Consider the following 26,523-nt stretch of genomic DNA (forward strand, 5'->3'; position numbering starts at 1 on the left):
AAAAGATTTAAAAAGCCCTTGGAAGTCCTGTTCCTTGCTATAGCTGTGGTCTTTCACATCTTACCAACAACCCCAACTCTGGCCATCAACTCGAGCTGAATATATTTTACTGTTTCCTCAAAGTATGTTTGGGTCTATACTTGTCTGTCTCACTCATGTGTTAATAATTTGGACATGGAACCTTCTTTTGCTGTCAAAAACCTCTTACTATTTTGTAAATTGGCACCAATTTTTAATCCAGATTTTTTTTTCTTTAAGTTGGCCTCTTGTTGCAGTGATGTGCAGAGTTAAAAGTAAAAAAAAAAAAAATGTGCTGTGGATGGATTATCCCTTAGCAAACCCAGCCCTATGTCTACATAAAAGCAAAATAACAATGTCTGACAATATGCAAAATGCTTGGGGTGCCCAGACTAAGACATAAATTGTAAAGAACTGTTCAATAAATGACAATTTAGGTAATTTCAGGTAATGTCATGTGGTATCGTGACAGTAGAATCTCTCCATCAGTATGGTGAAGGGGAAAAAGATCAGAATCAAAATCAGTTTTTCTGTTGAAAAAATACTACTTTCCCTTGAGTTAGAGAGGGCTGATTATTTGGGGAAGATAAAAAGTATTTCCCTTTACAGCTTTGAGTTATTTTCTGCAGCATGTTCTCTCTGAAGATCCTGAAACTTTTTTTTTTTTTTTTTTTTTTTTAAGGTAGGGAGAAAACCCCTTGGTTTTCAAGTAGTAAAAGAGAATTTTCTTGGCCTAAATCACCTGGCCAATTTGTGAGAAAGAGGTAGGAGCAGCACAAACAACTTATGACTTCACTGAAGAGCTTGCTCCTCTGGAGCTTCCTGTGAAATGGAGTGGCCCTGTAGCAGTGAGCAGGGCTCTGAGGTGGGGCCTGATAGAGCTGTTGCCTGCTAAGGGCCTGGCACAGCTTGGTTGGTCCCTAGGCCTGTCTGTAATAAACTCACTTAATTGAAGAGAGCAGGAGATCTGAGCTCCTGTGGTTGTGAGGCTCAGTGGGCAGAACAGCCCCTTCCTTCATGATGCAGCTGAACTCTCCCCGTGTCAAACACTGACCTTCATCTCAGGGGCCCTGCACTTTGTTCCTGTTTCTTGTTAGTGAAATGAGTTTGATGGTCTCAGACTTACTAGTAAAGGGTCTCTACTTCAAAACAAAGTGCAGTTGGTTTGGCAGGAGAGTCCCAGGTCTGACCTGAAACTAAATTACAGCTGACCCTGAGACAGTGAGGCCCCTCCAGGTCAGGGACAAGGGCATTGTCAGGACACTGGGAGCTTGCACTGTAATTAGCAGCAAAGGTATCAAATACCTCTGTTTCCAGCATTCCTGTCCTTAAAGCAACACAGACATAAAATCGTAATTTTTTGCCTACTGAAGCCTCACTAAAAACAAACCAAAAGGGAAGTAAGACTCAGCAAACTTCCACTGATTTGGTTTTTCTCTGTAAATCCCTCCCCATCTTACACTGTCTCCCACAATCCCTTGTTCTCCTAGCATCTGGGAGTGAGCTTGCCAGACACTGCATTGCTTTCAAGGCTCCAGAATGACCAACACACTTGAGCATGCTTTGCCTGACAGCAGGAGCGTGTAAGAGCAGCTTTCCTACTTCAAAAACTTGTTTTACTCCAGAGCTGCTCTGCTAGCAGCTGTCTGTTCTATTCCCAGGTTTCTCCAAACACCAAAGGCCCTTTTAGATTCACCCTTGAAAATGTAATAAAAATACACTTTCTGTTCCAGGAACATTGTAGCATTTGAGAGAGCAAAACACTCCTACTGGTTTCCTGGGTGTCCAGCAGAGTGCCAGTAAACAGAGGCCAGGATGCATGGCAGTTAAAACCATAGAGGAGGTGTAAATTACTGAGCCTTGTGCTTTTGACCTGGTCACCTGTGCCACTGACAATCCCAGACCTTGTGTGTGCACCGTGGGATGTTGCGTCGCACTAAATAGTTATTGAGTTGTTGTTTTGCACTGTACGGCTTATGTGGTTTGTTGTTCCCTTCTCCCATCACACGGTCCCTCCCTCACCCACCCCTCTGCCCTGTACCCCCGGGTGGTCTGTCCCCCGCTTACCCTCCCCTCACCCCTCAATGGCATCCCACTGGCTGCGCTCCTCTTCCCCCGCCCCCATTCCTCGGGTACAAGAGTCCCCTGCAAGAAGGGGACGTCCTCTTTTCTACCTGGGGGGTCGCAAGAGTCTGAGGTGTCCCATCTCAAGTCAATAAACAGTGCACCCTCGTCCCCACGTGGAGAAAGGAGGTTCTCGTCTTTTACTCTCGTCTGTGCATGTCTGTGTGAAGTAGACTCAATAGCTAGCTGGAGTGCACCCTCAACAGCCCGGGAAACATGGATCTACAATGGGACACCACGAGCTTGTTTTGCAGAAAATGCTGTGTGCTGAGAGCTTTCCCAGGCTTTCTTTGGAAGAGGAATGTTTACTCTTTTCCAGCTTCTTTCAAACATTTAAAATCAGTGGCAAATTTTGGAAGACTCCTCACTATTTCCATCCATCACAAGTGGGCAGGTTCCAAACCCCAGGAGTGTCTGTGAAGCAGTACGTGTGGTTACCTTCAGAAGGGAAAGGCTAGAGCAGGGCAGGGCATACTGCACAGGGATTCCAAAAGCACCCGTATAATCAGATTACAAGTCCAGTGAGTCAAGATGTCTTAAACCAGAGTATGATCCCTCTATTTCACGTGTAACTCATGAGAGTCCTTTCCTCTGATGTCTCTAAAAAGGCACTGATCATTCCTGCAAAAAGGAGTGCAGTGCACATTGCATAATTGGGAATATGGCATGGAGATGGAACTAAAATCTTAAACACATTTTTGTCTGAGTGTTAAGCATTTTCTAATGTTACTATCTAATATTACTTAAATGTTTAATGTTTCTGTTCTCCATTTTATCTGACAGAAACTTTGAATTGTAGAGGTTACTGTTTCATTCATACTTTTACTAAAGGGATGGTTTCAGTACACGTGTCACACCTCCACTGTGAGAGAGGCTTACTGCTGCTCCTCTGTGTCCCTGCTTTTGAAGGAGTATCTCCATGTTGTCTGTCTTAGCCTTGTGCTAAATAATGCCTTGGCCGGCTACTTTGGAGGGGGCTGGTCCTTAGCTGTTGCAGTGTCTTGGCCACCAGCCAGCTGGGAGCTCTGAGGAATACAGTTTGTGAATCACTGCTTACTCCTGGTTGGAAAAAGGTCAGTGACTCAGTTTACTTCAGCTCATGGAACTGCATGGCATGAGGTAAGTGGGGAAATTTCTGCCTGGAACCAAAATAATCCCAACCAACCAAAACCCCAAAAAACCTCCAAACACCCCCCCCCCCCAAACAAACAAACAAACAAACAAACCCAAACAATAAACTGCCTCCCCCCCCAAAAAAAAATCCCAAACCAAAAAAAACCAAATCCAAACAAAAGCAAAACAACCAAAAAACCACCCAAAACAAAACAAAAAAACACAGATAAAAGAAAATGGCATAAGGACCCTAAGGTAGCAAAATCAGCCTTGAGGGAAATCCACAGCAGGCAAAGGCGTGAAAAGATAAATGCTTTGAGGCTGTGAAAAGTGAGAAAAAGATGGACAAGGATGGACAAGTAGCAGCATGAACAAAGTATTTCCCACTAGTCTGTGAGCAGAGCAGAAGGAGAGCTTCTCTTCAGTTATAGGTCAACTCACTGGGTGTGTGGGCAGGGGAATCACTGTGTCTTGGGACCAAAGAACAGATTTTGAGCCTTTTCTAGTTCCAAACACATTTAAAAGCTGGTGAAGGTTGCTGAAACTAGAGTATTTAGTAACAGCCATCTCATTTCACATTCCCTAGCCTGGGAGGATTTGGAGCCTATATGCTGGAGTAAAGATGTGCCCTGGGGTGAGGGAAGCCCTTCCTCTCTGGGGGACACCACTCCTGCTCCACAGCATCTGTGCTGGGTGCACTGCTGTAGAAAAACACTTCTGAGTATAACACACACTGGGTGAGTGTGTGCCTGTTCTACAACAGGAGAGTGACCAGAGACGGCTGACCACAAGTGCACCTGGACCCTGGCAGCCTCTCGCCTCCTTTCCCCTTCAGCAGGGAGGAGGCTCAGGCAGCAGTGACGTGTACAGAGCAGCTAAGCCTCTCCTGCAATCTGAGGATGGGAGCTTTGCCTGGGAAGACACTGGTGTCCGTCTTGATTAGGATGTGATGCCTGATGTAAGTCATGTGACAAGTACAAACAAAATACCTTGGCAAAACCTTGAGGAACCGGGACAGGCTGAGCTGCTTAGGAAGATTTACAGTGTGTATTTATGTCTTGTATACTTGCCTTGGTCTGAACCTTTCTCATCTCAGGAGCTCCAGCATGCACCCTGGATTTTAAAGATACTCTTTTCTGTTCTTTCCTCCAAATAATCTGCAAACCTTCTCTATGTTGTGCTCTTAAGTTTAACAGTTACTTAGTCCCCGTTACTCTACACCATCATAGTACCTGAATGCTATAATGTTGTCCTCTGAGAAGTGCCGTTGGGATTTGTGGAGCAGAGGTCCCATCATCTTAGATTAGAAAATATAAGTCTTGAAGAAATGGGAGAGTTAAAAGCCAGTGCGAGTGCTATAGCAGAGTAGGAAATCGATTATATCCTGAAAGAGAGGGGATGAAGAAACAGCTTCTGCTTGCTCAGCTCCTGTTCATGTGTTGAGCCAAAAGTTCTCTGTTTGCTCCTCTGAGTGCTTCCTTCTGGTGCTGCTCTGGGACAGTGCCAGGACCCAGATTTCTGCCTCCTGCAAGCATCTCAGCAGGGAATCCAGTCCTTCCCTTAAGTCCTGTTCTCCCCTTGTTCTTCTGTTCTCTTGGACTCGACCTTCTCTAAGGCAGATTTTAGAGGTCCTTGACATGGTGCTGACTTCATCCCCAGATTAATAATTCACATGTGCATCAGACCTGCAGCAGATGTGCAGGTGCACAGATAGTGCAGCATCGCTGCCTGAGGAGCTGGTGCTGCAGGCCCAGCACACGGGGCAGCCGGGCACCAGCCTTGTCCCTGCCAGGAGACATTGGAAGCGTGTGTTGGCCGTGGTGGTGTGTTTGGGGCTCACCCTGCCCCTCTTCCCCTGGGATACAGGATTTTATTTTAAATTCAGAACTTTAATACATTGTTAAAATGTTAGTATGGAAATTCCTTTTGTATAAGGTGTCTGGCAGCTCTCAAACCTGACTCAGAACTTTTTCTGTTACCCCTCTTCACCCAGCTCTTTCCCAAACTCTTCTCAGCCTGGTGGTATTTGGTCAGCCTGGCCCTATGCTGCACTGCCACTTGCCCTGCTATGAATCCATGGACCAAAGCCCTTAAATTTGTCCGTTATTCCTCTTCTCTAGGCTCCATCTATGCATGTAATGTGCAAGAACAAAACAGGATATAATCACCAAACTGACATTTGTTTAATTTATTCTTCAAAATTTTAATGAATGGGAATTCCCTGGCCTTCCTGGCTCCCCTCTCCCATCTTTAGCCATGCTTATAGTTACTAGTTTCTCCTGATATCTAACATTTATCTCTTTCTGTGTCAACTAAACCTATTGCCTTACCTTCACTGAGCATTAGAAACAATTTAATCAATCTTCTTTAAAAGAGTCCAGCATATCTGGTGGATTTTGCTTGATTCCATCCTCATCTCTCATTTCTAGTGGTGGGGAAATGAGTCTCTGTATATCCCACCATGGGAAGCTCTGAGCTTCCAGGTGAGGAGGGGAAGAATGGCAGGCAATGCTTTGCTTCTCAGCTGGGGAAGAGCTTCCTCACACTGGATGATCTAAAATAGGTCCCTTTTCCATAGGAAGTGAAAACTGGGAAGGGGTTAGGTAGGAGAAAGGACAGAGCAGAAAGCAGTGACTGATGGAAGGCTGGGACAAACTCTAAGAGGTTAGAGGGAAGGTGGAGCTCAGGACACTTTCAAGGAGAGAGGTCTCATTTTTCAAATCTGTTGTTACTTTCTGTCACTTTATATGTAGTCTTGGAGTATTAAAAACAATAAATTAATGGGGAATGAAAATGTTTCTATCTGCTCCTTAGGGAGGGGGGGTCCTTTGCAGGCTGCTGCAGAGAGGTGGCACCTGGCTGCTGCCGTGCTGGGCATACTCCGTGCATGGAACAGCTCCTGTGTTAGAGCTCAGCAGCCAGGGCTTCCTCCCTCATTTGCTGGACTGATTTAGATAGGATCATGGAGACTAGACGCCACGTAGTAGTTTTTAGAGTTTGTAGAGAGGGAGAATAGCAGGCAGGGCTCTCTGATTTTTCCCTTAGCCATCATATCCACAACAGTGAGTGGAAGCCTGCAATCTCCTACTCTCCTTCAGAGACCTCTCTGGGTTTACTATTTTACACTGAATTTACTACACTACAAGTTTTCTTGATGCTTTATTTTTCATCCTCTGCAGACTTCTTTCCCTTTTTTTTCCCACGAGGCTCCAATTCCTCTTGCTGCTTTGTGGTGATTGGGGTGGTCTCCTCCTTCCTTCCTCACTCCTTTTCCAGTTATCCCAGTTGTCTCTATTTACTCTTGCTATCCCCTTTGTCCTGCTCTTTATTAACACCTATGTTTCTCTTGCATGCCACCCTGTTCCTTTTCTGTATTCCCATCCATCCTGTTCTTCAGTGCTCTGCACCATGTAAACCCCCATGAATCTTGCTCCCTGAGGTTTCTTATATGAATTAAAGAAGTCCTTGGTGCATTTGCAGTCATTCGTCCCTTCCTATTTCTGACTCTGTCCCTCCCCCACCTGAGTGGAATCTAAATAATTTAATTTCCCTAAATAGCTCCTCTCTGCCTGTGTGCCTGACTCTTGCCCCAGGCCAGCTCCTGCCAGGCAGGTAGTTGCTGGAGCAGTGGGTTCCCTTCGAGGTAGACACCCCTGGCTGCCTCATGCATGGGCTAGCAGGGTTTTGCCATCAGCCTTTCCAGAGGGTCAGCATCCTTCCTAAAGCAGGCGTGAGAACCACCAGAAGCCACTGCGGGAGCCAGGCAATGCCCCCAGGCTGCCTATGGAGCCACAGTTAATACCTTCCAGGTTGGCATCTTCAGCACTGTAATGCAAGTGGTACAAAAATCATTTCAATTCCAGTTCAAATTTGTTTATTAACTGTCCTAACAAAATGAAAAGTGAAACTTTTCATGGTTCCTGACTGCCAAAACTTCCCAGAAAGAGACAGGTCTCCAAGACAATCTCTCCTTAAGCTTTATATGATGAGGGAGGAAGAGGCGGCTGCTCTCCCTGACCCTCCCCTAACCTCCACTTTTTGGAACCTCCCTCTCACCATGAATAACTCCAGTGTCTGCCACTGGTGCTGGGCAGAGCTTTGCCAATCATCCTCCTCAGCAGGAAGTGGACATGATTTTGATAGTGTCACTCTACCACACATGAGACACTGAATAGCAGCAAGAAAACTGAGCAGTTTTGTTAATCTCGCTGGTGTTTGGCAAGCTCTCAGCAGCAGCCACAGAGGCACTACAGCTGTCTGTCTGCAGCCCCAGGAATACAATGCTGCATTATTTTATATTCGGCAGATCATCTTTCCAATCATAAGGTCTGGAATGTTTTATATGTTTACTTTTCTGTGAGGAAAGCTTCCTACTGTCACTAATCAGCAGATTTTTCAAGACCCACTATCCTGTGCATTACAGAGATAAATGAATTGATACTTCCAAAGCACTCGGGGGTCCTAAGGTGGAAATACAAAATATCATGTGAATGTTTTGGAAACAACCTTGGTATAAGTTGCATGGTAGGTTACTGTGTCATTGTCAGTGATGCAAGTCCAACCACAACCTCTATCCAAATCCTCCTGAAGGCTCGTTATTTTCCTCTGCTCTTCACAGACGTTAACTCACATTGATCCTGGTCTCCCCTCTCCAATATTATTTGGTGGAGAAAAAGTGAAGAAAATAGTAAACATTTAAAAAAAGACAAGCATTTTAACAGTGTCCCTCAGAGTGTTCAACTTGTACTGTCTTAAAAATAACATGTTTAAAATTGTAGTAATGCACTGGTAGCAAACCAAGAGATGTTATCCTTTAGTGAGTCCAACACTGAGCTCTTGTTTCTTTTTTTTCCTCTTGTTTTTAATTAGCATTAGTAGTGTGCCTAGGTTGGGCAATTATGGAACATAAAACTTGTGCCAGATGACTTGAAATTGTCAGTTAGTTCCCCCTTTAAAGTATCTGCCCTCCAAATGGGAGAGAGCAGGTGCTGGGAAGGAGCAAAACATTACTGAGTTTGGGCAGCATGGCAGGCGGCTGTGGTGGCTCTGGTAGCCCAGCTTTGTCCAGGTTTCTCAGGACATGCAAGGGGAGATGGCTGGGGTGCTGCCCCAGCACAACTGTTTCCACTGGCTCTGCACTCCTGCCCATCACTGCCGGCTGCAGTACCACCTCTGCATGTCATTATTTATATTTCCCTGCTGCACCAGCCCTGCTGCCTCTCAGGGCACCTCCACCCAAAGTGATGACTTCAGCCCTGTGGAATGAAGAGTGGGTTATTCTGGAGAAGCAGCTCAGCCTGGACACCCATGGCAGCAGGAGCTGGGATGCTGCATAGCTCAGTTCCCAGAGGCAGCTATCAAGGCTCTGGTGTTGAGTGTGTTGCTGTGCCCAAGCACAGGGCCAGGACACAGGATAGGATCCTGAATCAGCTCAGGAAATGTGGGTGGGTGAATGGCAGAGCTAATGGGCAGAGGATGAATTTAACTCAGAGTTGCAGCCCATGTAACAAAAGACACTGCTGCAAAGTACTGTTATCACAAAGGTGTAGTGGTTCCTCTCCAGGAAGGAGAGGATGTGTATTGGGACGTGGAAGAACAGTCATGAGAGAAGGGGAAGAAAGGTCAAATGAGGCTGGCACTGACCTGAGCTGTCAATACCTTGCTTTAGGCAGTGAGAGGGTACAGGGGGGACCCATGCTGGAAGGAGCAGAGCCAGGGATGCCTGTGGGAAGTATTTGGTATCACAGTAGCACATGCCTGGAATCCAGTGATACCCTCTTGACATGAGAAATGGTCACAGCACTGTCACCAGAGGTTCTGAGCACTGCTGTGATATGCCACAGATGCAAACAAATGCCTTCTCCCAGAGAGATGCTTGGTACAGTCAGGCAAAGTTTCAGCTCTCCTCCTGACTCCAACTTTACAGGTATTTCATTTGTTCCTTGCTGAGCTCCTCTAGCCACCCGGGCTAGGTTGCCCAAGACTAGAGGCAGAGCGCACAGACTTGCTCGAGAAGCAGCATGTGAATGAACTTGTGTGGCAGTGGAACTCGAACGGAGCTCGGCACGAGTCTGTCAGCCTGAATGAGTAAGAAACTGCGCGGTGCCTTGGGGAGCAGCCTACCCCCTTCCCAGGGAGCCGCGGGCAGAGAAGAGCGGCCGGGCTGTGCGTACCTGGTGCTGCGGGGCTCTACGGGGCTCCGCGGTGCCCGGCAGCAGCTCTGCCCCGGGTCCTGCAGCCTGGCCACTGCCGTGTGGGGCTGCAAGCGGCGAGGCCGGGAAGCCCCTGACCCCTGCAGGGCCCCCTTGGGCTGCCAGGGGACACGGAAGTACCAGGGCTCCGAGAAGGCGCCTCGACTCCCCGCTGCCCGGTCGGGATCCCGGGGTGAGCAGGGCAGTCCTGGTCCCGACCTGGAAGTGCCCTCGGCGGCGGCGAAACACCGGGAGGAGCAGGGCCGGGGTCTCCAGGGTCCGCCGCAGCGAGCCCGAGCGCACCGGGCCAGGCCTGGCTCCGTCGCCCTTTGTCCACCGCCCCGGGGCAGGTGCGGGCAGCACGGCCAGGGACAAAGCGGCCGCGAGCTCCGGGGCTGCTCCTGCCGCCGCCGAGCCCGTAGTCGGACGCTCTCCCCCAGCGCGGTGCGGGCGCGGCTCCCGGCGCTCGGCCCCGGTGCCGCCGGCGGGTTTTATCCGCAGGGCGGCCGGCGGGCCGGCGGGGGTGGGAGGAGCCGGGCAGGTTGTGCCCGCCGGGCCCTCCTCCCTCGCTCCCTCCCCGCCCGGCGGAGAGGGGTCGGGGGAGGGGGCAGCATGGCCTGTCCGTCCGGCCCCTTTTCCAGCGCTCATCTGCCCCGGGAGTGCGGCGCCGCTCCTCGCAGGGAGAAGAGGTCCGAATGGAGACAGACGGTAGCCAGCCCGGCCTCGCCTCCCCGGACTCCCCGCACGACCCCTGGTACCTCCGCAGCGGCCGCCACCGGCCACCCCCACCGCTCCCCCCGGTCCGGCCGTGGCCGCCCCCTCCCCCGGCCCCGGCCGCCCGGCCCGGGCAGGCGCGGCGGCGGCGGAGGCAGCGGCGGCGGCGGTGCCGCTGCCAACATGGCCGATCCGCGCCCTCCCCTCCCCGCGCGGCCCCGCCGCCGCTGCCGCCACCCCCGCGGGGTGCCGCGGCCCCCCGGCGCGGCCCCGCTCACGGCTCTCCCCTTCCTCCCGCAGCAAAATGTTCATCGGGGGACTGAGCTGGCAGACCACGCAAGGTGAGCGTCGCGGGGCCCCGCACCTGCCGCCGGGGCCGGGGGTGGCGGACCTGGGGCTGAGCCCGGCGTGGGGGGGGGGATGAAGTGAGGCCGGGACGGGACGCCCACGGTGGGTGCTGTACTTGCAGAGGGCTTGCGGGAGTACTTCAGCCAGTTCGGCGAGGTGAAGGAGTGCCTGGTGATGCGGGACCCGCTGACAAAGAGATCCAGGTGAGAGGCCCGGCCCGCGCCTCCCTTCGCCCCCGCCGCGGCCCGACCGCCACTTTAACCAACTTTCTCTCTTCTCTCCGCATCCCCTCTTCTGCCCGGGCTGTGGGGCTCAGGGGCTTCGGATTCGTCACGTTCATGGACCAGGCTGGCGTCGACAAGGTCCTGGCCCAATCCAGACATGAACTGGACTCCAAGACGGTGAGATGACTTCTCTCATCTCAGGGGTGCATTTACCGGTGGAACGGCTGTGCTCGGAGCAGCCGTCGATTGTAGTGTTTGATTTCCAGTTAGAGGTTGTAAACTATTGATTCCTGATACGGATCGATCGTTCCCATCTCTGTCCCACTTGCCGGCGGGTAGCCTAGCTGCCGCCCAAGCACAGGGCTCACCGTGTGCCGATTCCTGGTGTGGGTCTGTGGATCCTGGTGATGGTTTTCTTCTCGCTCGTTGGTTGCAAGGCCCATCCCGGCAGTGACTGTAGCCCTCTGGAAGCTGGGACACCCGAACACGTTTGGGATGAGGATTTGCCCCGGGAAATAAGACGTGGCTGCGTTCCGAGAGAGGGAAGCCGCCCTTTCATCCTGTGTGCTGCTGAGCACTGATCCCTCCTCAGGGGTGCTGTTCCCCAGCGCCCAGGCCCTGCTTCCCTGGCCATGGTGGCCTGTGCATCTCCTCTTCCAGGCAGAGAGCCCTCATTCTGTGCACCCCTGAGACTCTCTTGTGGTTTCCCCAGGTGAAGTTTTTGTAATGGTCATGGAAGTTCAGGACTTTATTGTCTCCAAGCGTGGCCCGTGTCTGCCCATGTGGGCTACCGCCAGCTTCTTGGAGCGGCTGTGGCTCCAGCCCTCTCTCTGCAAGTTTGGGTGATGAGGAGCCCCAGCTGGGCCAGCAGAAAGATTTGGTGGCTCACTGGACTAGTGGCATAAGGTGGTGGGTCCTGCCTTGTCAATCTGTGGTGCTCAGGAGATGTGCAGACTGTTTTGAGGGGTGGGGGTGAGATGTCTGAGTGGGAGGTGCCTTCTCTTTAGTTTCAGTAACTTGCCTTCTCCTGAATTCCTTTTCCTTATTGCTGCCCTGGGGTGAAGGTGAGGGTAGGTACAGGGAAGTGGCGGGGGCTGCAAGGGGATGGCACGGTGAGGGGGCATGTTCTGGCTCCAGGCAAGGGCTACTTAGGAGCCCAGCTGCAGAGTTTTATTTCTTGCAGTGCGTGGCCCAGGCGTCCTAGTCTTTATCTTGGCAGAAGGAGAGGGCGGGAGAGCGAGACCCTCTTTCTTAGGGTTTACGGCATGAGTTGCAGCAAGATTTATGTCTGTTCCTGTTTAACCGCCTGGTTCTCTCCCTTTGATGTGCACAGGTCCTTCCTCCCCACGGGAGCTCCTGGTTAAACCCACCTCAGCCTTCCTGGCTGAGGCTGGGTCCCCAGGACTCCCGGCCCTCCTCCTTCCTGGAGTGATGTGAATTTTGCTCTGAGGTGGGGGTTTACAGTAATGTCTTTTGAAGAGGGCCCAGGGTTTTCTTTTTCTTTTTCTTTTTTTTTTTTTTTCACAGCCTGTGTAAACACAGTGTCTGATCAGCTAGTCCTGTCATGGGTCTGTGGGCTGGCATAGACCCCTCTTGAAAAGGCAAGTGATGGATGTTGGTTGTAGCACTAATCCTGGAAGTGTTTCAGAGCTGGGAGCGAGCTGAAATCCATGCTGTCCATTCTTCTCCCCACGCTGCCGGCTGTGTGAAGGCTCTCTGCAGCCCACGGTGCAGCCCACGCGGGCAGGGAGGGACGGTGGGCGCTGCAGGAGAACAGAAGGGCCTGGTGGCGGAGGGACCCGCCAGCCATTGAAATTCCCTGCTGCATCTGCTCCGCTCGCCCCGCTGGCACGGCACAGAGAATAGGGACAGTTTCACCGGGGCCTTCTTTGTTAGGAACTTTGGTCCTCTTCCCCCTTCATTCTTATTTTTTGTTTGTTTGGTGCAGTTTTCAGCTGGGTCAGATGTTTTGGGGCGTTTTGCCTTGTGAGAGGTTGATCTTATGGGAGCACATGGAACCTCCATATGCCTTTTCCCTGCTGAGGTGAAAGGCTTTGCTGTGAGTCATGGGTTAAATGACACAAACTCATCTAAATCTTAATTTAGAGTTTTATGAAACTTTGCAGGAAAAGGCCTGGTGTCCTGTAAGGACAGCCTTCTCATGGGGCTTGGTGTCTCCTGGCAAACAGTATTTGATACAGTGTCTGCTCAACTTGTTGCTTCATTGTCTTCTGAATCTTCCTACCCTAATGAAGGCGGTTGGCCCAATTCTTCGGGGCAGCCTTGTTCTTTTCAGACTCCTCTTTGTTTGTAAACTAGATAGCAGACTACAGGGTTATTTTTGAAAATACTTGATATGAGAATTGGCTTTACAGTCTCAAGGTAAAAGATTTGCGTGACTTTGTAGAGCTGCAGCTGGCCGCTGCCTTGAGCTGCTTCTTTATGTGCTCTGGGAAGAGCACTTGGCAGTGCTGGGTCATCCCGTCGTTTCTTTGTTGCCGTTGTTGAGTTTTTGCTGGGTTTCTCTTTTGTGGTGGAGGGAGTGATCTGCAGTTCCCCTGCAGTGCAGACCAGCAGGGCAGAGGTAGTGACAGAGGTACAATGAAAGAACAAACCCAGACCTGACGTCTCGCAGGTCCTTCCCAGCCTTCCCTGTGCTTCGGGACACTGATGCCAGCTAGGCTAACACAGCAGTTATGAGATCTGAGCTATGAAATGGGGCTGCTCTAGGTGGTCTGAAGAGCATCACTGAGGACCTGGCTGGCCTGTTGGTACACCTGCGACTTCTGTGGGATTCCTCATTACCAAAGTCTTGTGGGGTGAACTGGAAGCAGTTTGAGCTCAGGTGACTTCCATTCACTGCAGCCTGATCTGGGGTTTTGTTTTTTTGGTTACAATCTGAGCAGTTCTGAATGCTCTTAGCAGATTTCTATCTGGGTTTGTAAAAAGGATCCATTACGTCAGTGGGTGACACTGAAACACAACTCCTCCAGGGCTATTTGTTTTAACACCAGAAATGAGGGAATAAGGTACCGGTGCCTTTGCTTTAATTAGGAAAGACTCCAGCAGCCAAGGAGCAGTCCAGTTTGAGTAACTTGAGTCCAGCACCAAACTCACTCCCCTCTGCCTGTTCCCAGGGCTGCGCCTGCAATCAGTCACCCCAGCCTCCCTCTACCTGCAACAATAGCTGGTTGTGCAGAAGAATTTGTGAAATGACTGCCTGCTCTCTCCAGCCAGGAGGACACGTTATCTCTGCCCAGTTGATCACACTCAGGGTAATGAGAAAATGAGGCTGAGCTTAGCATTGCTGAGTATGAAAGCATCTTATTGGCAGGAGCTGAATGACACTGGCTGAGAAGTAAAAGACAGTAGATTATTGTTTTTGCTTATTATCTGCCATCAACCTCCTGGTCTCCTGCCGTCCCCTGTCCTCAGAATTCGCTGTGGGTGTCTGTACTGGCCAGGAAGCAGTGGGGAGGGGGGGGGGTGTGCCTGGGGAGGGCCTGGATGGTTCCGATGCCCCAGGGAGGCACTGGAGGGTATGCTAATCTGCTGGCGCTTGGGGAGTGAGGTTTATTTTTGAATTTATTTGTGCTCTTCAGTTTTGCCTGTGTTTACCTACGTGCTGAGTTTATTTATGTTGTGAGCTGTGAGTCAGGATGGAGGTGGGGAAGGCAGTGAGAGGAGCTGGTGGAAGGGCACAGCGGGGCCAAGCTCCGAGGCTGTGAGACAAGTAAAAGGATGTGGGACGGGAGGGCAGCCAGGCTGGAAAGCTGAACAAAGCAGTGAGAGGAGCTGGAGAAACACAGCTTCCTTTTGGGCTGTTGAAGCTGCTGGGCTGATGGGACAATGCTCCAGGCTGCCCTCCCAGCTGCAGCCTGTCCAAGTGTGGGGATGAGCCAAACCTGCCTTTACCACAGGTCTTTGTAAGCTGATTTGTAGGTCTGGATCATCCGCGATGTGATGTAACTTTACAGGAGTTGCTGTAAAAATAGGCTATAAAGAAAGAAGTGGTGGCCGAGGAGGAAAGAAGGCTTTGTGGGTGCATTAGTATTGTCCCAGCTTTTGTGGCGGCGCTGGTGGCGGTGTGAGGGCAATGTGGGCACGCGCTCATCCGTGCTGAGCGCGGCAGAACACGCGGCACCTGGATGGCGGCACGGGGCCCGGCTGCTCCGGCCAGCAGCAGGTTTATAGGGAAGCTGAACAGGCACAATGGAGGCTCAGCCCGCGCAGGGAGGGAGGGAGGGAGGGAGGCATCACGGCTTTGTGTGCAGCGCGGCCTGGGGAGGGGGGCAGCACGATCCCTGCGGCCGCAGTCTCTGCAGCCGGCTGGCCTGGGCTCCTCGGGTTAATTTGTGCCATCCTGTCTGCTCTTTTATGGCTTCTTTTTGTCTGCTCTTCAGTTTGTGTTTGAAGGGATGAAACGTTTGGGGGTTTGTGCGCTGCTTCTTTTCTGTCTTGTTACTACGCAGATGAGCTCTGTACTTGTAGGAAGAGTGAAGGGTGAGAGCAAAAAAGGCAAAAGAAATCACTTTTATTATGAGGCTGGTGATGCAAGGCACCCAGGGGCTGGCCGAGCCGGAGGGTGCAGCCCAGCCTGTTAATCCCAGCATGTGATGGGCTCTCAGTGCATCTGCCCAGCACTCAGCTGGAGATGGACCGCTGCATGCTGGGACTTGTAGTCTCCCTGGGTTACACCTTACCAAGAGGGAAAGATGTCTGCAGCCAGCTTCATTTTATGAACCTCAGGTAGATTCTTTGGGTTTTTAGCAAGGTGCCGCATGGGCAGAGACGGCTGCGCACATGGAGGAAACCGTGTGTCTGTAAACAGGCAGGAGAAGTGTGTTCACCTGTTCTTCCCCACATTTCTTTCAGATTGACCCGAAGGTAGCGTTCCCTCGCCGAGCACAGCCCAAGGTAAGCACTGTGGGCAGCCCTTGTGCCACAAGGGGCAAAATTTGTGGTGGTGAACCTTGTCCTTCTGTGCAAGGGGGCAATGCATGCAACAGAGTTGCTGGCTGGGGTTTGCTCAGGACTCACCTGGAGTGCAGTGCTGGGAGTTTGCATGGCACTGAAGGAACCAGGAGGCCCCTTGGAGGCCCCCTAGAGCTGGTGGATTAAATGCTGCCCAGGGTGACCTTAGTCCTTCCAAGGTTGCAGACAATGGTTGGAAGTTCCAGGCCCTTGGAGATTTGGAAAACTCCATACTGTGATGTGACACAGGTGGAAGAGTGTCATGTGTGTGCACCTGTGTGATGAATAGGTGTATGGCAGGGAAGGGGAGAAGGATTTTACTTTATGAAATGCCCTTGTGTGCTTCAGCACTGGAAAAGGCAAAAGGAGTTTGGTGTTGGATCTTACCTACAAGAGGCCCTGGGATTAAAATGCACAGTGGCAGGAACTTTTTCCAGGTGTGCAGCTAGAAACTTTTAGCTGAGGAGCCAGCAGCACGCTGGAGACTGCCTTTAGACTTTGGGTCTTCCTTTAACTTGGCTCTTGGATGTGAGTTTTAAAGTTTAGAGTCTGTATTCTAAGTGCTGTTAGGGGTGAAAGAGCTGGGGAGAAGCTGTGTTGAGAAGCAGAGAGGGAAGAGGAGACTGGTGCTGGGAGGGAAGTAAGGGGTTCAGGCACTGAGAACAATTGGTGAGCAGGTATCCCAAGTAACTGGAGCCAGGAAGCACATGGTAGGAATTGGGTTAATTCCATTAAGCAGTTTGGTGACAGAAGGTGCTTTAGTGTTAGAACGGGCTGCTCTCCAAGCCAGGGAATTGCTGCGGATTAGCCCTATGCTCCTTGGGGTAATTAGGACCATGTGTTCCTCTGAGAGCAGGGGTGTAGCCAAGCAGCTAAGGAGAGGATGCAGCTGGAGAGCTGGTTCAAAGGATGTCGGTGTGCCTCAGCCTGGCAGCCATGGACCCTCTCAGGGTAGTTAGTTTTCTTCCTTGTCCTGGCTGTATCAGTGACAAGTGGCAGAGGGATCTTGTCTTTACCTTCTTGCAGAGGCAAAAGCGATTTAACTGGGTGTTGACTGGGCTCCATTTAAGTGACTGGAGAATGGTAGTGAAATGAGGCTTATTCCATTTCAGACTGGTAGGCTGTGCAGTTTGTGGGGTGGGAGGGCAAAGCCTGGGGAACCTGCCTGTGATGGCAGGCTTCCTGCCACCCTGGGAGCAGAGCAGGTACCTCTGGCGTTGCCTGGAAGAGGCTGGCTGTGCAAAGTGGCAGGGCTGGGCAAGGGACAGCTGTGCCCCACACATTTGGGGTGGTGTCACAGTGCCAAGGGAGTGGTGGCAGGTCGGTGAGGGAAGAGGCTGGTAATTGTCTGACGAGGAGGTGGGGCTGGGTGTTGGCACGTGTGGTGGGCTCTGTGAAGACAAGAGCATGAATCTGGTGCGGGACAGATCTGCCAGCTGTGTTTGGCCAGAGGACTTCAAGAAGTTGGAAGCTCAGCTGCAGCAAAGGGAAAAGCGCTTCCCAGCAGCAGAGGGGAGTTAGTGGCCTTTTGAGTCTCTTTCTCTGCTCGCTCTGGGTTTATTTGGTGAATTCCCGTCCTTCCCTTTTCCAGATGGTGACCCGAACGAAGAAGATATTTGTGGGTGGTCTGTCTGTGAACACTACTGTGGAGGATGTGAAACAATATTTCGAGCAGTTTGGGAAGGTAAGTCTCTTGAGTGATGTTGGATCAAAGCTGTTGCTTCTGGGGCAAAAGGAGTTTTCTGAACTTTTGTGGGGGCGGGATTAGAAGCTTGAGTCTTTTGCAAGGGTTAAGTAGATTAAAGGTCAGTTACAGATGCTGGCTGGCTGTAATGTCCTTGTAGGGGCTACAGCCAGTGACTCCTGCCCTGTGGTGATTTGAAACAGAGTTTATCCTCCTTCCCAGATTTGCTAGGACCTCGGCTATGGGAAATTTTTCCCTGTCCAGAAGCCTCTTGTGGCTCACAGATTTGCAGTTTGTTCAAATGCTGGAGGAAGGTTTGTAGACACTCCTAACAGAGTGGCTGCTTTATCAAACCTCTGATTTTGGCCTGTTCTAATTCAAAACCATGTGATTTATTTTTCAGTAATCCTTTATTTAAAATAAGGTTTTATCCTGAAACTTCTGCTGAATCTTGGGCAAATGGTGGTGTAAGTGTTGTATAGTTGAAGAAAGTTTGGCACTAAGGCTGTCCCTTGTGTTGGTCTGGCTCTTCTGTGGTTGGTGGTGGCTCAGGGAAAGGTGGGCTACTGTGGCTGGAAGTTGCTTGTGCCATGGTCCACGTCAGCCAGGTGTGTGAATTGTGAGACTGCACCCAGTCTGAGGCTTGAAGGGATCTCAGTTGTGACCTTTCAGCTGAGGAGGTTGTCAGCATCTTCAGGAGTGATATCAGCAGGATTAGACTGAAGGATCCCAAGATTTTTAATGGGATTGGGAACTGAAGGGGATCATCGTACCCAAGTGCTGAGTGTGGCCACCTCTGTGGGCAGGACATTGTCACTGTTTTACTGTTGTTCAGTGGAGTTGTGCATAGCTTTGCTGTTTGGGGCAGGAGGTATTGGATTCTGCAGCTCTTGGAACCTTCCTGCCCAGTTGGGAGGGAAGAACATGGTTTGGGGGGTGGTGACCAGGCCAGAATGTTGCTGATAGAATCATGGTCATGGAGGGAAGTACCGTGGAAGCTGCACTGTGGGGATGAAGGCTTGGTATTAAATTTTTTTTGAAATTTCCTGCAAAAGGGTGGTGTCATGGTAAGGCACACTAATTAGTGAAAGGAAAGGGAGTTTTGTAACCACATTTGTCATATTGCTGAAACTTTTGGGCAAAAGTTTGAGACAAGTATCTGCTCAGAACCTTCGTTCAGCTTCTGAAGCCAAATTTGTATGTCCTGGTGTGCAAAGTGGGACTCTGTTCCCTTCTAAGAGAAAGTGGTTGGATATCCGTGTGCTTGCCAGTTGGTAGCTCTATGCAGTTTCATTTTCTATAAGAAACAGGCAAACTCTGAGTCCCCAAGAGCTTTTACATGGTATCCTCAAGGGTGCCACCACTGAAGGTGGTGGTGTTCATGTGTCTGTGCGGTCTGAAGGCTGTTTGACTTGCAAGTTCTCCTGTGCTGCTGATGGGTGTGTTTGATAGGGAAACAAATTGTCTTTGGCATAATCCCCTTTTAACCTTGACTGTATCCCTGTTAATTCAAAGAAGCATGTCACAGGGCACTCAGTTTACAGGCAGTTACAGTTGCTCTAGTCTGAGCTGTCCTTTCCAGCTCTTTTGGGGTGCTGTTATGTTTCTCTTTTTTAAGGGTTGTGTGCTGAGAGGTGTTCTGATGTCAGGTGACTGGCAAGGACTGGTTGTGTGAGACTGTTTTCTGGAGTGGGCAGGAGGGAGAGCTCTGCACAGCAATTCATTTCTGAAGAACCAGTGTCCTGGACAACATCCAGAGCTCCAAGTCTGTGTGAGGCTGGAGCAGTTGTCCCCTTGGCTCTTGGGAGGTTCCACGGGGAGATGTTAGGGCTGGTCAGATTGACTTGCTGTTTTCAGGGCAATTTTCTGACTCATCTGTTCACTTCAGATGAGAGACACTTCAGAGCTCTTGTGTAAAGCATCGTTCCTGGCCTGTAACCATCTTCCAGACTAAGCCTCAAATAATTCACCCATGGCCAGGAGAATTGTTTCCTGAGAGATTCTCTACAGTAGATAGTTTGGTATGGCTGATGGGCAGGATCAATGGGAAAGTGCATTTCAGAGGAAAACCTTGTGGCCTTCACCTCTGGAGTTCTGAGCTCTGAATGTGCCGTTGTATGGTTTGTAGGGCTAAGCCTTTTGCCTTCAGTTTCAGCTGTGACTTACAGAAAACATGATTTTGATGCACAGTCTCTTTTGGTGGCTCTTTATGATGTGCTGAGGCCTCCCAGGTTTCAGAGGTCTTCTAGAATCCTGTCTTTACAGGTGTCCCAGGCACCATGAGTGGTCTTTTTCTCTTTGATTTATGTCATCTTTAAGTGAGAGGTGCTGAAGCTCCAGTCATGGTATCCTCATCTCAGAAAATGTTTTTTCATTAAGACTTTCCAAGTCATTTGGGTTCAGTATTGCTTCTGGAATTGTATCAGGACTGTGTGAAAAGGAACTGTTAAGGATGCTCTTTGAAAGCATTTCTTTAGAGGACTTACCCTGTTAGGAAAGAGCTTTGTAGCTGTTCCATTCTCTTTGAAGAAGCCCCACAGTTACCTTGGACATGGCAGGACAAAAATTGCTCCTCTTTCTTCCTGCCTGTCCAGGGAAGGCATGGAAACACTTAGGATCTAGAGAGGAGCGAGCCAAGAGCACCAAGTCATCCTATCTTGATTGCTCAAGGTGTCAGGGTCCCTGGGGTGATTTTTAGTCAGTTGTTGAGAATGCAGTGGCAAGCTCAGTTTGGATGTTGGCTTTAGGGAGAGATCATGCTCTGCTTCTCAGGACAGTGGAGTCCAGTCTGCTGGATGGCTTTTACATGAAGTTTTGTATGTCACCCTCAGGCCACAAGCCTGAGTGTGTCTTAGATTTGCCACCATTTAAGGTCTTTAAATTAGAATAGATGCTTTTGAAAAATACATTTTAGCCCAGACTGAAAGCATGTACATGCTGAAGGAATTACAAGAGGAAGTGCTATGGCCTGCAGAACAGATGAGGTCAAATTAGATTATCATAATGTTCTCTCCAGTTCAAATCCGTGAACTGCAGCTCACAAGCCTACCAAGGTGGTTGGTGTCAGTGCATCTCGGGTCAGAAGCAGCACACCTCCTACGTCCATTAGCAGGAAAAAAAAAGGAAGTTTAGTTGGGCTGCAAAAGAAATGGTTCTAGTTCATTAGACACAAGTCCCAGATGTGATTGTTCCATTTTGGCATTTCTGCTTATTCTCTTATTTTTGTTTTGTTTTGTTTTCTTTCCTTGCTGTGTCCAAAACCTTCTCTCACCTTTGTAAAATGGAAGTGGCAAAAAAAAAAAAAAAGATGAAAATGTGTGAAAAGGAAATCTGTGAGTATTACTTAGTGATAAAGCAAGAGAGGGAGAGACTGGCACCCCAGTTCTTCCTATCAAAATACTTGGCTTTAACAGGCACAGAAGATGAAGCTTCAAAGAGGATCCCAAATACAGTGTGTCTCTGCTTCAAAGAGGAATCACTTTGGGGTTTTTTTCCTTCCAAAACTCAAAACTCTGACTAAAATATATGGGCTGCTGTTTTTCTGAGAAAAAAAATATAAAGGGTTTTTTTTTCTTTTTTAGTACAGAGAGAGAAACTGAAAAGTGATCTCAAGCTGGCTGTGGTTTGTCAGGTGCAGCTGCGAGGGCTTTGAGCATAGTGAGATCTCTAGGAAACGCCTCTCTGGTTCCAAAACTTGAATCTCTCTGAGATCCAAGCTCTGGCCATGCAAATGCTTTCTAAAGGAGATTATTTTTTCAACTGTAGGACAGAAGTCCTGGAAAGACTTTCATTTACAGTATGTGTAGCCAAGTGCTGTGGCTTAAGTTGCATGGTGTTGAAGATCTTTAGACAGCAAAAGGAATTATTTCAACTAGCTTCTCTAGATTCAGGCTACCACCCTCACTAAAACCTACAACAGAAAGAGAGAAGGAAGGTGTCTTGCAGCTACCACCTCAGGCACAGCTAGTCTTGTGTCTAGTTCAACACATATGAGAATGCCAGAGGAGCTCAAGTTGCAGCTTCCTCCTTTGCTACTTCGACCTGTGGGAACATGTTGTTCTGTATTATTTTTGGGGAGGAAAAGTTGTCCATCAGAGTAATTTCTTTGGACTGTTGGGTCTCTGATCTTGTAAGCAAGGTTATTTGTTTCAAATCAAAACTGAAAAGACTCAGATCATCTTTGTAATGCAAGAGTTGGTCTGATGAAGTTTTGTGGTGGAGAAAGTCATATAAATTGCAAGATAGGAGGAGGCTTAGAACAAATAAAGTCCTTTTATCATGGAGCGTATCTAAACTGTGAAATCTTTGCCGCAGGATGTTGTTGCTGAAATTTACATAGGCTCCAAAATGATTGGGCAAATTCATGGAAGGTCTTTTAACATACACAGACACCTTTGAATTAAAAAAATCTCCAAATCACAAATAGCTTGGATGGGGATGTAGTGTTCTGGGCTCTGTGGTAATATACTTGTCTTGTCTTTATGTTCTTCCAAAGTTGTCTGTTGGTGGGGATCTTGGGAGGTTTTGGCAAGGCAGAGCTCTGCTCTAACTTGATGCAGCTGGTCTTTTGTTTGTCGTCAGGAGAAAAGCTGATCTTAACAGAAACTGGAAGTGCAGAGGTCCTCAAAGAAATGGGGGCCTGCACCCGAATCAGGTTTTTGAACTCATGGTTTTGTTGTGTGCTTTTACATTTGGTGAAGCAGCAGTGCAGGAAATACATTCACAGTGACGTCTTTGCATGACTCACTAATCAGTTGCAGCACCAAGGGTGCTTGGAAAGTGCTTAAAACCAGTCTGCATCTCTCACTGGGCCTGAGGTAATTGTGTGTGGATGAGTTGGTCATGAAAGCTCAGCCTCTCTGTGAGGCAACTCTTGCCCAAAGAGAGAGATCTCCTCTCTAAAAATACCCTGGAAGCAAACAAGAAAAAAGATCTGGAGTCTGAGGAGAGTTCTGACCTTTAGGCTGCCATCTAATATTCCATCCACATTCTGGACCTCAGAGGTCCTGAGGTCTCACTGAGGTGATGGCTGTTCCTGTTGTGATGAGGGAAAATCGCAGTATCTGAGCTGCTGGATCCGACGAGGGTCTGTAGGTCTGTCACAAATGCCTATTCGTGTACTCCTGACAAAAGAATGGGGTGGTTGACTTAGGTTTATGGAATGAGTTTTCCCTGCTGACTAATGGGAAAACCTTCAGATACTGGTGGCAAATGTCTTTAAAGAAGATTTGTTTCTTTGCTTACAGCGGCCATGATTTTCCTCACTTTGGATTGGGAGAATGTTAATTAATTAATCCTTAATCTGCCACTCTCTGGAAATTTCAGGGATCAAAGCTACTTGTCAACCTGCTGTGGATTTCCAAACTGGATTTTGGATTTTCTTCCACAGATCACAGGGCAATTTATGTAAATTCTCACACATAACGTGGTTGCCATGAACAGATGGGGAGGGGAGGAGAAGGGGAATCTGATCACCTCTCTTGTGGCAGTAGGCAGTTTGGCCTGTGGTAACAATGCCTCTGGAACAAAGGGTTCTCTGTGCTCCGCATCTGGTAGGCACATAGCCAAAAACACTCTAGCAGTAATGGTCATTCAGGTCTTCTGGGGTTCATCTGATATTTGCCAGGTGCCTGTGTGAGAGCTGGCAAGGACACCTGGACAGGCTGTTCTGCTCTCCTGTGCATGGAGCAAGCTCTGTCCCTGTGGCCAAGTCTCGTTCCCAGAGTTCTGCGAGGGGGTCTGCAGAGTGGGGTAAGAAGGGTCTGAATGGCACAGCACACCTGCTCCCTGGAGCCGGGCTCTCTGTCCATGCATCCTCCTCCCTGGAGTTGGCCTGTCCTGTTTGTGCAGATGGTTGAACCTCACAGGTTAATGCCGTCTGTCTCTTGACAGGATGGCCGAGTGATTTCTAGATAGTTTGATTTCTGTTTTCCATATGGAAGCTATCTCAACAGTTACTATTTTTCTGCCTAACTTTACTACAAATATGTTGCTGTGATTCCTTCTAGGACCAGCTCAGACATTTTTATTTGCAGTTCAGGTGGAAGATGTCCATCTCCACAAACCCTCTGCTTGAATATTTACAAATCAAAATCTACTTTTGTGAAAGTGCATCCAACATTTCCTATCAAACTGATATTGAAAATTATTATTTTATTAAATCTTTATGAGGATGTCATTGGCCTCCCCATAGCAGATAACGAAGAATGAAACAGGAAAATTGAAAGATATTAGAGTGGAATTAAACCTCTGAAAACCCCCAGGTATTTTGGCCAAGGCTGGATGGATCATTTGTGATTATGGCACCTCTAAATGAGAGGTGCTGAAGCTCCAGTAATGGGATCCTCATCTCAGAAAATGTTTTTTTTCATACAGACTTTTTCCTGTAATTTGGGTCTAGTACTACTTCTGGAATTGCATTGGGACTGTGTGAAAAGGAACTGTTGAGGATGCCCTTTTAAAGTATTTCTTTAGGGGACTTACCCTCTGAGGAAAGGGCTTTCTCTGAGTGAACTCTGTTCACTCTTTTTCCAAGTGGCCTCACAGTTTTTTAGCACCTGGCAGGACAAAAATTGCTCCTCTTTCCTCCTGCCTGTCCAGGGAAGGCATGGGAATACTTAGGATCTAGAGAGAAGACAGCAGATTCCTTAAGCTCAAGGTACCAGGTTCCCAGTGGTGATTTTTAGTCAATTGTTGAGAATGCAGTGGCAAGCTCAGTTTGGATGTTGGCTTTAAGGAGGGATCATGCTCTGCTTCTGAGGATAGGGGAGTCCAGTCTGCTGGATGGCTTTTACATGAAGTTTAGTATGTCACTCTCAGGCCACAAGCCTGAGTGTGTCTTAGATTTGCCACCACTTTAAATTAGAATAGATGCTTTGGAAAAATACATTTTAGCCCAGACAGAAAGCATTAAAAAAAAAAAAAAATCACTCCTCTTTTTTCCCTCCTTATTTAGGGAAGGCATAGGAACATTTAGAACCTATAAAGCAGGGAGCACCAAGTCATCCTGTCTTGATTCCTCCAGCTCAAGGCACCAGGTTCCTGGGGGTGATCATTTACGAGAGCATGTAGTGACAGGACAAGGGGGAATGGCTTCAAACTGAAAGAGAGAGAGAGAGAATAGGTTCAGATTGGCTCTTGGGATAAAGTTCTCCCCTGTGAGGCTGGCGAGGCCGTGGCACAGGTTGCCCGGAGAACCCGCGGCTGCCCCATCTAGGGGCAGGTTCAAGGCCAGGTCGGAAGGGCTTGCAGCAGCCTGAAAGGTGTCCCTGCACGGAGCCGCGGGCTAAGAACGAGGCCATGAATCCCTCGGGAACGCCGATTCTCCTGTGCTGGGGTGCCGGAGGCCCCCGTTGGGTGCCCTCCCGAAGCCCATCCCGGGCCGCGGGCACGGAGCGCTGCGGGGCGGCTTTGTGAGCCGCTAATCCGGGCCCCAGCTGCCATGGCGGCCGCGTTGCCATCGCGACGGCCCCGCCGGCGGCCGCCTTTGTTGGGGCCCGGCGCGGCCCAGCCGGGAAAGGCCCGGGGAGGGAGGAGCGGCGGTGCGGGGATTGTGGTGCTCGCCACCACAATAGCTGCCCGCTTACGGCTGGTGCTGGTTGTAGATCGGTGCAGGCAGAGCTTTGGTGGGTGCTGGATGTGGTCCCAAAGAGTGAGGGTCTGCCCAAGTTATCCGTGGTGGGAGACAGACGTGTGCCCTGTAGCAAGGGTTGGGTGGGATCGGGGCCCTGCTTTACCCCACAGGTGTGTGCTGAGACTACCCAGCTCAGCCCACAGGCTGCCTTGAAAGGAGACACAAAGATGGTCATATGTAGTTTTTAATGGCAATAAAATATATCAGTTATACCATACACAGAGTTGAAGCCCTGGAGTTGTGTGCATATACACCTATATATACATATACACCTATATACACATACTTATGTACTGTATAAGATTTAGTTTTTAGCAGGAAACAGCTTTCAAATATGTGTTACAATAATTATGTCTTTGCAAGGCAAGTACATTTTGGAGTGCAGGATAGATACCTCAAAGCAGGCAGAGCCATTGGAAAAAGCACAGAAGGAGGAAGGCTGCAGCTCTCCTCACAGCGTACAGCGTGGTTTGGGATAAAGTGGTTGTTCATCTTTCTCTGAGTGCTTGAGTGCTGTGGCAGTGTCCAGCCATTGCCTGGGATATTGCTGTGCCAGGAGTTTGTGTGCAAGTGCAGTGGGCTCTGCCACTTGCAGTTGCTCCTGCTTCCCAGGCTCTGCAGAGAGGAGGGCTGGTCAGGCAGAGTAAGTCAGCAGTGGGCCTGGGCTCATTAACACTAGTTTGTTTGGTTTTTTTCCTCGTTGTGATGGGTTTGTGGTCCCTAGCTACCTGAGCTAGGAGTGACACAACCTCAGAGTGCCTTTGACACAGCTTTCTCCCAGTGTTTACTGGGGAGGAGAACAGCTATTTCTCCAGCTTTTTTTGTGAACTGGATGGGGGAATGGATCTAGATTTTAAAATGAGGAAAACCAGACAATAAAACCTGTTGAACTTTTTTTAAACCACATTGGATTTCCCTCCAGCACATCACAGTTGTGCTGTACCATGAAGGGAAATGGTGCAGATGTGGGAGCAAGTGGCGATGGGGAATGACAGCACGAGGAGCTGCCCTAAGCGCCCATCTCCCTAACTGTGTATCCTGGGAAGCTGCTGAGGAGTTGCTTCGGGTCTGAAGGCTTATGTCCCCTGAGCCTCCAGGTGGATGCTTGGCATGTTTCTCAGGTGTTTGTTTACTTGGCTGAGGGAGGCTGAGCCAGGATGATAAGTGTGTGAGATGAGCAGGAGCCAGGTTGTCTGTTGTCACCTGGAGTGGACGTGTTAGACAATGCCAAGGGCATCAAATATGATCTCTGTCTGCTTATGATGGTACTGGAATTGTCAGTAAGGGCTCCTTCCATCCACCTGGCCCTGAGGTGGAGCAGGGTGTGCTGTGTTGTGCTGGGGGCCTGAGAGTAGGGGCCTCTCCCCTTCCTGACTGGGGTTGTGGGGTCTCCATGGACAAAGCCCGTGGCTGCCTGTGCCAGGGCATGGGCAGCGCTCTGCCCTCTCCGGTGGCTGTTCGGGAGGAGGCAGCAATGCAGATTCTTCCTGGGACGAGGCA

At 49.6% G+C, this 26,523-nt stretch overlaps 1 protein-coding gene across 8 annotated transcripts in view; it reads left to right on the top strand.

Moving 5' to 3' along the window:
- The first annotated feature begins 5,431 nt into the window (after window positions 1-5,431).
- Window positions 5,432-26,523, top strand: part of MSI1 (musashi RNA binding protein 1) — a 34,758-nt gene continuing 13,666 nt past the window's right edge. The window contains exons 1-7 of one of the 8 annotated variants that reach the window (XM_038152013.1): window positions 5,432-10,200; window positions 10,461-10,501; window positions 10,630-10,711; window positions 10,825-10,909; window positions 13,870-14,007; window positions 15,608-15,649; window positions 17,298-17,390. In XM_038152013.1, the coding sequence (XP_038007941.1) occupies window positions 10,142-10,200; window positions 10,461-10,501; window positions 10,630-10,711; window positions 10,825-10,909; window positions 13,870-14,007; window positions 15,608-15,649; window positions 17,298-17,390 (540 nt within the window). In that variant the 5' untranslated portion in view covers window positions 5,432-10,141. The remainder of the gene's footprint in view (window positions 10,201-10,460; window positions 10,502-10,629; window positions 10,712-10,824; window positions 10,910-13,869; window positions 14,008-15,607; window positions 15,650-17,297; window positions 17,391-26,523) is intronic. The other 7 variants (XM_038152011.1, XM_038152014.1, XM_038152012.1 and 4 more) reach the window with 7 other exon arrangements.

The sequence above is a fragment of the Motacilla alba genome, chromosome 15 (genome assembly GCF_015832195.1).
Source record: "Motacilla alba alba isolate MOTALB_02 chromosome 15, Motacilla_alba_V1.0_pri, whole genome shotgun sequence".
Taxonomy (NCBI): domain Eukaryota; kingdom Metazoa; phylum Chordata; class Aves; order Passeriformes; family Motacillidae; genus Motacilla; species Motacilla alba.